Source organism: Mya arenaria, chromosome 6 (genome assembly GCF_026914265.1).
Source record: "Mya arenaria isolate MELC-2E11 chromosome 6, ASM2691426v1".
In the NCBI taxonomy this organism is placed as follows: Eukaryota; Metazoa; Mollusca; class Bivalvia; order Myida; family Myidae; genus Mya; species Mya arenaria.
The window spans coordinates 61,116,391-61,128,471 of NC_069127.1; the positions used below are offsets into that span (position 1 = coordinate 61,116,391).

A 12,081-nucleotide genomic window follows, 5' to 3' on the forward strand; every position below is an offset into this window, starting at 1 on the left:
GATCTTGTCGGTTTTCAGAAATGCATACTTATGTATTGTATCAGTTTGATTGAGATACAGTTAAAACTGATATATTATCGCGTTCACACGCAATTGATTATTGACGTAAGAACGAACGAGTGCACAGGCGACAAACACAGCGCCATTGTATAAGCTCAACTGGTATTTGGGCATTAAAACAAAGACAGACGAAAAAGGATAAAACAGTCTAGTCGAATTGGCATAGTTATTTACTGGAAATATTTAGTATCCTTGAGGAGTATTTACTTTTATCTGCATAAGCATTTCATAAATGTTCTTGTTCAGTATCGTACATGTATGTCGTTTGTGCATGCATGTATGGGATTTACAACGACAGTAGTTTGATACGGATTGCTTTATACGGTGTGCTGTATGTTCACAGTTCGATATGGAAAAGGTACTTGAAAGGCATATAATAAATATAATGAAGGCATTGTATGATGGTGACATCATTTATGATACAATTATGTTTGCAGAGATTGGTTGAATTGTGTCCTTAACTACTGCCAGTAAACCACAGCAACTAGTTAAGTATATTTTAACAAGGCCCATAACTCCGGCTAACATAAATGTTGAGTTATGCCCCTTTCCTGACTGAAAATCAAATACACCAACGTTGCCATTTGCTCCCAAGTGCTCTGCTAATTTTGTATTTCAACCATTATTTATAACTATACAAAAAGATTCTTATTCACTTATTTGGTTTTTAAAGTAATTGTATAATAGTACAGAAATATACATCATGTTTCGATATTTTGGTCTTTGATTCAACTCGGGAGGTGAGGTACAAAGAACCTGCCTCTCTGGCTAACGAAACTAAGAGAATACCGTCCAGAAAGTCCGTGTCTCTGTTGGTCCAATAAAATAGATAGTAAAGGACCTCCTCAATTTTTTTTTGTAGGTGAAGCATTGCAGCCTCACAAGGATTGCTTTGTTCAGCGTCATCTTCGTCCGTGTCGGCATCACGCTTTTGCTATTTGAACTATTTGGAGTACAGACATCAAATTTGTACCCCCATTGGTCATGTTCATTATATTTTCTATAATGATTTTGGGGCCAATAATTTAAGGCAATGGTGACCTTTACTAGAAAAACACTACGGGAGTTTTCAACAAATATTTTTTGAAACTGAAAGTTCAAACTTGAAAGGCACATTGATCATTGTCAGTAGATGACACTCAGTTGATTTTTTTGCCTTGGATAAGTTTAAGTCTCAGCCTGGGCTCATTTGAGTTGGTTTGTGGTCAGCATGTGGGTTTCCTCCGGGTACTCTGGTTTCCCCACAACACAAGACAACATGCTCGCATAGCATTGTAATAAGTTGTTTCACAAATTTCATAAAATAAGTTTATTGTAACTCTTAGAAATTGAAACTAGGTCACATTGGTCCAAACACTGGGTCTCTAGGTCAACTCTTAGAAAAGCCTTTGCAATACTATGAAGGTTATATTTTTGCAAGATTTCTGGTCCAATCTTCATGAAACTTTATCAAAATGTTTGCCTTGCTATAATATTTCATTTATTTCATTAGGTTTAAACTGGGTAACATGGGGTCAAACACTAGATTATAAGGTCAAATGTAAGTGTTAGCATATGTACAATATCCTTTTATTTCATACAAATGCAAACAAGCTTATATCTTATATCCAATGTTCTTAAAAGCCAATCACTCTGCTGCGCATGTTTCGGTTAGAATATTTAGACCACTAACTAGGAGAAAATCCGTCTAAAACACTCGTAAATCTCGAATTTAATCTACATAGACGTAATTTACATTTTCTATTTTCATTGTTTCAATTTGCAATAATAATTGATGGAATACATTTTTAAATTGTTATGCCAAGCCCGTGTCCGTAGTTTAGAGGCTTACAAAACCAAAAGCTTCCCAGACAGAACCCCAAACAGAAATAATGTCAAATTAAAGTTGATTTTTTTCAATCACAGAGAAATGTACCGAGCTAATTGACAATGGATGGTATTCAATATTGGTCTGAACTAAATCTTAGAACGATGCAGCTTAACGGATTGTGTAATAAAAATGATGAATTTTGGTTGAAATCAATGATGTATGACAATAAGATCGACATAATTGCATAAGGAATACGACCATAGAGCTGGTCCTTAAAACTCAAAATGGAGTACTGGTTTAAGATAAGTATTTGATTTTCATCGCGAGATTAATTATTATCTCATAGTTCAATGTTTGAACCATTGTCGTAGCAAAAGGTGTTACAATATTAGGCTACTTTGACGTATGCTAGCAGTCGGTAGGAACCTAGCAGGAACAGTTGCAATTGTTCGGAGATGGAGTCGTTTTGTCATGGTTTGGTAAATGGTCGTATCCGTGTACAAACCGGAAGGTGATTTCATCGCCAGGAGTGGGAATGTAGCTGCTCACACCTATCAACGAAAATGATAATATACCTTTCCCGTCAGATGATAGGTTTAGTAATATCATATTTACAAAGTAAATGGTAACACTCAAATTAAATTGATTAAAACATGCAAACGAGTAATGTTCCAAAGCGGTAATCTCCTTGTTTATCGACAAATTAATTTTGATGAGTGTGTGGTATTTGAATTTTTGTATTGATGTTTATCCTGCCACATGCATACAAATCGGTGCAATAACAAAGTGCCGTGTAAATATTAGTTTAATAGGATAGCTGAATACGTGATGTTATCTACAGTCAGTTGGTCATGTGACTTCTGTTCTATTCTGTGCACTTACCCCACCCACAGAGGCTGAAAATGTGCAGACTTCAACGATAATTATTCCATTTCTGTGGTGAATGACAAAATCTCACTTAAAACCGAATTGAATTCTGTTTTTGCCGGTGCAGTTCTGAACACTTAATTCTTTAATTACAACCTGAGTTCAATCCATTGAACATGTTGTGATTATTTGTAAACACTCTTGATCTTGAACCATGACCAGTGAAGACTGTGATTTGCGAAATAATTGTTACATGATAATATAATGTTTGGTGACGGAGACACTTTTATATACTTTTTAAAGCTTTAATGTTATGATTTGATATTGGCGTATCAAAATTGAATAACTTTGACTATAAAAGTTTCAAATAAAATTGAATAGTTTTGAGAACTATTTTGGGCACATTTAAATACGGGTACCATGCGTGGCGATGTCAACATGGGATAAAACAGTTTTTTAAAAGGTACAACATAATTCTAAGGTAATTTATTGTGTTTTAATTAACAAAGTAACAGGACGAATATAATACAAGATCAATGTCGTGTATGGAGAAGGTTTACTTGGCTCGGCTGCGGAATTCAAAATTCCTCCGCCATGCCAGATAAACTTCCTCCATCCACGGCATTAGCCTAGTATTCTCTATTAATATGATTGTGGCTCTTGTTTATTGCCTTTTTGGCCTATGCCTTGTATCTCTGAAAAGTTATTTTTGATGATTGAGTACTGGATGTGTCATTGTGATTTGCATTCTATTATGTAAATGAACTCAACAAAATCTGAAGCCATACATTTCACCAAAGTTCTGGCCCCAGTTTCTCAATTTCTATCTCAACTCAGTAAATCATTTGAATTTGAATTGTTAATAGAAGGGACTTTTATTTGGTTATTTTTTTCTTAATATTTAAATAATATTTTGTCCGTTACTTTCCATTTTAAGATCAATAAAAGTGTAAAAAAACAACAGTTCATTCCACTGGAACTAAATGAAAAATTACTCTGTTAAATTGCTTGCTCAAAAACAGTTATTTTAACTTGATGGCCAAATTCTAATATAAACTATGAGAGAATATAATTCTAACACCGTTAAAACATTTAAAATTCAAAGCCATTTAAGGCTCAAAGTGCTGAAATAAGTTGAGTTTACAAGTTATTGTGTAATTAATTAATAAAACTATGCAGTGTTTTGTTTCTCATTTGATCTCACCTAAGTCGACTGGGCCTGTCTTGTTCTGAATCAGCCAGAATGTTTCATCCTTGTACCAATTTCCAAAAACCTCATTGATCGCATCCACAAAGTATCCATTAAAAGGTCGCTTGTACGACACGGAGAATCTGTAAATAAAAGTTACTTTGTCAAAGTTATTAAATGTAAAATATTTATGGAACTTTTCAAAACGATTATACGGTTGAAATATAAGGGCTTGGTGCAAATATCTTAAGCGAAGGCCATATCATCGATGTCAATAATAATCACAATTTTAAAAAGAGCCTTCAATTTCATTTATTGGCATGTCCTTTGCTAGTGAATTAGACCTTTAAAACTACAAATGCAACACTCCGTAAAAATATACCCGGCCTTCTTTAAACAAATAACGATAGCAAGAAAAAAAAGACATTTTACGAAAGTTTTCGTTATCAGTAGAACTATGCAATGTGTTATTTATAATATTTGCTCAAACAAAACGTTCAATGGTATACTGTAACCATATATGTGATCAGTGCTGACTGCTTCTAAACATTATTTTGTATAACCTTGGATATTATTGTTGAATTGGTTACACATGTTTTATCGGTCATCTTAAATCGTTTGCTACTACACTAATTATTCAGACTCGCGTTTGTTATTACTGTCTCTGGAGAAACATTATAATATTGTACATGTACAAATAATTTAATTATCCAAGCTACAAATACTTTTTAAATTTCTTGGGGTATTTGTCGCATGCCTTCTCCATATAGTAAATCAGCGGCTGTTTGTCTTCAATTCTCAGTTGGACGGAATGTGAAAAGTAGGGTTTCACCATCTTGTTTCGTACTGTGTATCTAAACTTCGGTCCCATCACAGCCGTTGTAGTCGTGGTTGTTGCTCGTGTGCTTGTCGAAAAAACGACTGGCGCATTGGAGCTTATGTTGGAAGGAGTCTCTGTTGTTTTTGCATGGTCCGTACCGTTCTCTTTTTCAGATAGGGTGAAGTTTAATACGATGTTATCGCCCGGTCTTGGAACATAAGAACTCACTCCTGAAAGAAAATATCATAGTTCTCATTGTTTAAATATTTCACGAGGTGTTTGTCCGAAAATATCATCACCCTATTTAATATGCTCCAAAGATACATTGACTTTCGAAGTATAGCTTGACTTTTTACGTACGCCTACCTTCTTGAGTCAATTGGTCTGAGTGCCAAATTAATCACACTAGGTACCATTGAGTTAGTTTAAAGAAGCATTGTCTGCCTATATAAGGTTGTATTTGGTCGTAATCCGTCATTTTACTCAGAAGATATGGCTGAACGATGGGATCTCACATACAAGCTATTATAAGAGTTATCTTACCGACAGACAGAGGTTGACTGAAGTTAAGTATTCTCCAATATGACTTATCAGTATCCCAGTCGCCGGCCAAACCGTTTATTGAGTCGATAAAGTAGCCTACTGTTGGAAAGTAAGTAGCCGAGTAGCTGCAACAAAAAATAGGACAATGACCAGGAGCGGATCCAGGGTTTTACGTAGGAGGGGGTGTAACTTAAGGGCGTAATCTTTTGACTTGTGCCTCTCCCACCGAACCGAAATTAATTTCATTTAAATTTTGGCAGGGGGGGGGGGGTGAGAATATCATTTTAAAGCCAGAAGTGGTGCATTTTTGGCTTTTTTATAATCTTTTTCATCTATATTGAAACTAAAAGGTAAACTTGGAAAATTTAGGGGAAAAAGCATCGGATGAATCCCCTTGGATCCGCTAGTGGTGGCAATAAATAAGTATAATTGATTGATTATATAGTTATTATTAAAGATGTTATACATTCAAAACAAACGTTTGTTATTGTCAGTGTTTGATAATACGCTTTATATAGAGCTTGTCGCATAACCATTTATTTTGGTAAATACATACTAATTAAAGTTAAGACACGATATGTCGACCTTAACAAAAGTTATTTAGTTTTAACCGTTTTTTCTATTTTAGTACAGTGACCAATGTACAGAATGTAAAAAAAATTATAGTTCAAGGTTCAAATACTTACTTTGTAAATACATCCGGGTATTTCTTACAAGCAGTACTCATGTAATAAACCAGTGGTTTTTCGTCTATGATAAATAAGTCTACGGAGTGGTTGAAGTAGGGGACATTGATTTCATTGTTGACAGTATAGCTAAACGTTTCGTGGAACGGAAATGGTTCGAACACAGTCAAGTTGAACATTATATTCTCGCCATTGGATGGTACATAACTGCTCGCACCTTAACAAAATGAAAAAAAAATGTTTTATCAAAATTGTATGCAACTAAATTCATACAAACGATAAGCGTCAAGCGTATTCAAGCACCACAGTAAAAGCTTGAATTGGATTGTAGCATTTCTTACTTATAATCGGAAATGTTTTGAATCTTTAAAAATGAAACAAACGTAAATAAAAACTATGTTCTGATTAATATTCACAAACATTAAGTGATGAGAATAATACGAATGTTAAAAGTTAATGCCGACTAACCAAGGGGCAAGAGTCCGGAGTCATTCCTTATCTGCCAGTAGGTCTTGTCATGTTGCCAGTTAGAAGCCTGATTGTTAATGGACTCGATATAGTAGCCCAACCCTGGGAAATACGTGGCAACATACCTGCCACCGGGTAAATAGATCTTAATAAAGTTAAAAGCATATAATTGTTTTGTGCTATATGCCCCAGCTGTACTAGCTACATCAAGTGCAGTGGTGCGTCATAGCATATCTACGTGTTCATTACACTCAAAACATATCAGTCTTGCATACATTAAATATTCTTGCAATTTTGGATTTGACACCTGACAATTTCAGTTTTGTTTAGCACCAACATCCCTTTGTTTAAAATTCGTTTGAAAAACTGTAATATAACTGTGAACCCACTTGGTGAACGTTTCTGGGTACATGTCGCACGCCTTGTTCATATAGTAGGCGAGAGTGTTGTTATCAACCAGTTCCATATCCTTCTCGTGGTAGAAGGTAGGAGAGTACACATCGTTCCTCACCGCGTACCGGAACTGACCGGCGCTGAAAGGGGATGCTCATCAAATTGAACAATTGATTGACTCGTGAATTAAAATAATGTTAAATTATTCGAATGACTGATATATTTGCGCGTTTAAATTTATTCAGTTGTTTTGTTCATGTTACCGTAGCAATATGCTTATATTAATTAAATGACTACTTAAGAACAGCTGTTTAATTTATGCATATACGATTCAAACTAAAACGTAAATACGTACATATAACATTTAAAAGATGGTATAAATTACATGTTGTACATATCACATACCCATTTGTTTCCACTTGTGCTAAAGACCAAGATTCAGCATTGACATTCATATGGTTGAGCTAATTTATTTTTAAACAATATTTGACAGTAGAGTTAATGATGTCTAAAGCACAGACCCATTGCAAATTTACAAATCAAAATTCAGTTCTTTTTTATATTTTACAATATTACTCATAATTTTCTTAGATTTAAATGATAGTTACCATTGTGTCAGTTCAAACAAAGCAGACATATATATCCAAATCACAATCATGGTTGTATCGCTTAAATAAATCACCTAATTGTTACTTTTCAAATAAATTTATTTATTTACTTCGTAAGTCCTTTATAACGCACAAGCGAACATTCAATAGGTAAACACATCGGATTAACCAATAGCTGTAAGGAGTTGAATCCGGTTTTAAGCGCGTTTTTGTTGGTGATTAACTATTTTGGTTTATATTGGTTTCACAAACTGCGTATTTGATGTGGCAGTATCAAATAAAAGAAACTTTGATTAATTAAACTGGACTGAAAACCGCATTTAAATATCTTATCTAGAGAACAAGTTACCATTCTTAAAAAGCCCGATAAACATTCTACATATTTGTTTTTCAACACGCTAAAGGCCAAATTCTAGAATTACAGAATTATTAAGTTCTTTATAAGAACCTAATTGAAAATTCACAGTAAATCGAGCCTCTTTCACTTTTCGTTTGAAAACAACTTGTATTATTTTTTTAAATGATCGCGTATTGGTGCTTAAAATGAATCGTGTTTGTTTCATGCCATTCTATGTATAGGTAGGAGTTTATTAAGTAACTTCTTCGTGAATAAGTAACCTAAGGAAAGTGTGCAAACATAGTATAACGAAGGTCCGTTTATTGTTGAAGCCAATTCCGATAACAGCAGAACCTAAGTATGATTGCAGTTGGCGTATTGTTCACATACAATAACACGAATGAAAAGAACGTAAGTTTTATGTGGTAAATGACATACGAACATAATCTGTACTACCGACAAAACATGCTCATACTTATTTCTACATCAATTAAGGTAAATGCATACATACACGCTATTACTGAAAAGTCACTGAGCATAACAAATTAACTGTTTATTTAACATTGCGACGTGACATTCGTAATGATAAAAAGTGTTTACAAAACGATTAAACTTACAAAATGTTTGCTTTGTTTTGTTTTGTTTTTACATAAAGTGTAAAATTAGCAAGAAGGTAAACTCCTGCTATCGAAGCAAAATTGTGAGACAGTTCATGTATAGGTTAAAGAATATTAAGTATTTACTTCGGACACATACAAAAAATGTAGAAATACTTTAACAAATGAGTGATTCTCGCGAAACATAAAAAAATAAAAGCTCTAATCTGGGTGGTCTCACTGCAGAATTTTATAAGATGTTTTGAAACGATATTCAGAATGTCTTAATTGACTTTTTAAATCATTCTTTATGAAATTGCCATTTAACACCACTTCCAAAGCAAGGTATAATCTCTCTTATTCCAAAACGGATTAAAGATTAAAAAGAAATTACCTAAAATCATTGATTCCGAACAAACAGGTTTTATTAAAGGCAAATACGTAGGTGAAAATGTACGTCTCATTGTTGAGGTTATGCAGTATCTTTCAGAAAATATTATGCCCGGATTCCTATTTTTTTTGCCGATTTTCAAAAAGCCGTTGAGAGCTTTGGCCAAACTTTAATATTAGACAGTCAGTACGACAAGGATGTGCACTCTCTTCGATTTTGTTTATCATATAACTACAAAAACTGTCTAGCTATATAAGACAAAACCCCGATAAAAAGGGAGTGAAAATTGGTAATACAAAAAATTAACAATAGTTTTTTTGCTGATGATGCATCTTACTTTATTGGTGGTTCGGAAATTACTTCGAATCTTTGACCAAATCATTAGAGTCGTTCTCAAGATGTTTGGCCCTAAACCACAAAACTAATAAAACAATAATTGTATAATGCTAAGCATTGGTACGCTAAAAATACTACTATATATTTTGGTCAAAAATGCTCTATATGGGCTCAGAATGTGCTACATCAGTAGGTATCATCTTGTCAATAATAAATAACAAACAATCGACAAAATACCAATAAAAAGCAGGAAAAGTTAAAAACAAAAACAAAACAATGGGAACATAGAAGGCTTAAATTGATGGTTAAAGTAAAAGCGTATGCGCTACCAAAGAAAATATTTCCAAATACTGTGTTGGCGAATCCAAGATAACCCTATATTGAAACTGTTAAAAGGGCTATTAATTTAAGCCAGACAAAAAAAAGACAAATACTGTTTCAAACCTACGAATTAGGAGGAATAAAAATAACAAATATTGAATATTGTATTGACTCAATAAAAGTCTTATGGGTTAAACGATACTTAAATGAAAACAATAAAAAACAATGGAAATTCCTTTCTAAAAATAAACTAAAAATATATGGCAACTAACTTATATTTGTATATGAAATGGATAATACTTTTATTAATAAAGGGCCAGGATAATGTGCATTTCTGAACAATGTTCTTGAAGCATGGAGCGAAATAAAACAATTGTCCAAACAGTCATATGGTATAACAAAAACGTTCACAATTTAGAAAATACGCTTTTCTACAAACATTGGTTTGAAAAAAGGTATAAAACATTTTGAACACATTTCCAATTATCGAACCAATATTTGTTTACGTATTTAATCAAATCGAATATCCATACGGCATAATGAGCAACAATTTTTTATAAACAATCAGACTCTCGAAAAATCTAGATCGTCAAAAACGAAAATACAATTGATTAAAGATGGAATAAATGGCACTTCGAGAAAATAATGCTGGATGATTTTTTAATGATAAGAATATACTGTAAAATATACACATCTGGATTGTAGCTTATGTACCTTCTGTCAGTCAGGTATTGATTTTATTCAACATTTATAATGGGGGTGTTATGAAACTCAACAACTATGGAATAAATCAAACAATTTTAAAGCTTCAACAAAAATTAGTGTAATTATATGTTAACGTTGTATTAATGTTTGCTGTTTATGGAAGATACAATACAACTAACTTTTGTATTCCATTTATTCATCTACATATGCACACCAATAATGGGAGTGTCATATTATTTAAACTAAACATTAAATATCAGAATATCTTCCTTCTTTAATTTAAGTTATATTATTTTGAACTCATATAGAAAAAAAAAAACTAATCGTGTGATCGTAATTTTCTTAGTTCATATTGCCGACTAGAACGTCTGTTCTGTTAATCAACTTCAAAGTACACAATGTTAATGTGTTAATAAAAACTTCCATTCACTCAACAGCATTTAACACAAACATATGAACCATTCTTCATCATGAAACACTAATTGCCAATGTTCCTGTGAAATGCCATACAATCGACAGTTTATCAAAACTAAAGTGATTATAATTGAAAAAAAACACATATTATTTCGCATAAAAGTAAAACCGTTGGTTTTAACCTGTCTTCCATATCTTGTGATATACACTGGCTTGACAGATGCATTCACGGGCTTGGTTGTAGAATTTGGCGTGTGAACATTTTCATGTGGTGACAAATCTTGATTATCAAAATTCCAAGGTGTCACATGGGGATTTCCAGAGTGTGCTGCATTTTGTCTTTGCTGTTACTTCTATTACAAGCACCATCCTGCGTTCTTACAACATACGAGGGGTCATCTTGCTTTTGAGCCAAAACTGCTTTACACCAACTGTAGTTAGAGCCCTGAATTCTACCTGAACCACCTAGATTCCAAATCGGCATTTTTCGAGAAAATCTATCATAAAAAGATTATCTATGTCTCCTAACTTTCTGCCAATTTAGTTTCTTCTGCGTTGGCAGAAATGACCTTTATTCCCATCCTTTTAACGTTTATGCAGGGGTGTAGCCAATATTAAGAGGAGACGACCTGTACTCTAAAATGGCAGATTATGGATCTTGCTTTGATATTTCGGCTTTCACTAAAACATTTTCTTGCAGATTTGTACATAAAGTTTTGCAAAGCCACTTTCGGATGAGTGGTTTGGGCAACACATTTATGAAATATCAATGATAACCCAAGTTTTTAGATTAAAAGAAACTACGTACTGTTATAATTAAACTATTTCAGGAGACGAAAATACTACCACAGATGCTATCCATTTAGAAGTTACATAAATGTAAGTGTCTTGTCTTTTGGTGTGTATTTGAAATAATAGCAGGTGCAATAATATTATTCAAAATCAAAACTAAAATTATTATTTACTTCCATTGTATGATTGTTTTCTTCTTTTAAGTCCCTCTCAAGACTTGTTACAGCAAACAGAAGTTTGTGTTTTAAGCCACCTTTATTTTTATGTTTGTCTGACTTTCAAACAATGAAACAATCCTTGAGTTGAAATTGAAAAAAATAATGTTGATTGAATGTTTTGTGAAGACGTACCATGGGACTTCTTTTGTGTCAATAGCGTCAAGGTTTCTACACAATAACTTAATATAGAATTGCGTTTCGGACAGATTACGGGCAATTATACTGATAGTGTAAAAGGGAGCAGTGATTGAAAATTTTAAAGTCAAACAGTTTCTGCTCAATGACTTTGAGTTTGCATACGATTTATGAAACTTTGAATACCGCACCAGCTCATGTAACGATGAATCTTTGGTGCGCTGAAGTTAAGTTGGATAAATGTGAAGGTCACTGCTTTTATTTGACACTCACTGAATTATTCAAATTTCCTGGTAGCATATAAAACTTTTTTTTTACATTTACTTAAATATAGTACAAGCCTTTTCTCAATTCTTTTTAAATTGATGGTTGGGCACAGCCATTAAGTAATA

At 33.3% G+C, this 12,081-nt stretch overlaps 1 protein-coding gene across 1 annotated transcript; it reads right to left on the reverse strand.

Annotated features, from left to right (window-relative positions):
- Window positions 1–1,759: 1,759 nt before the first annotated feature.
- LOC128238267 (uncharacterized) lies at window positions 1,760–7,569 on the reverse strand. Its single transcript, XM_052953994.1, has 8 exons — window positions 7,445–7,569; window positions 6,833–6,976; window positions 6,444–6,568; window positions 5,976–6,192; window positions 5,290–5,414; window positions 4,652–4,976; window positions 3,942–4,069; window positions 1,760–2,421 (listed from the first exon to the last, which is right to left on the reverse strand). The coding sequence occupies exons 1-8, from the start codon at window positions 7,492–7,494 to the stop codon at window positions 2,297–2,299; spliced, it is 1,239 nt and encodes a 412-aa protein (XP_052809954.1). The 5' UTR covers window positions 7,495–7,569; the 3' UTR covers window positions 1,760–2,296.
- Between the last annotated feature and the right edge of the window lie 4,512 nt (window positions 7,570–12,081).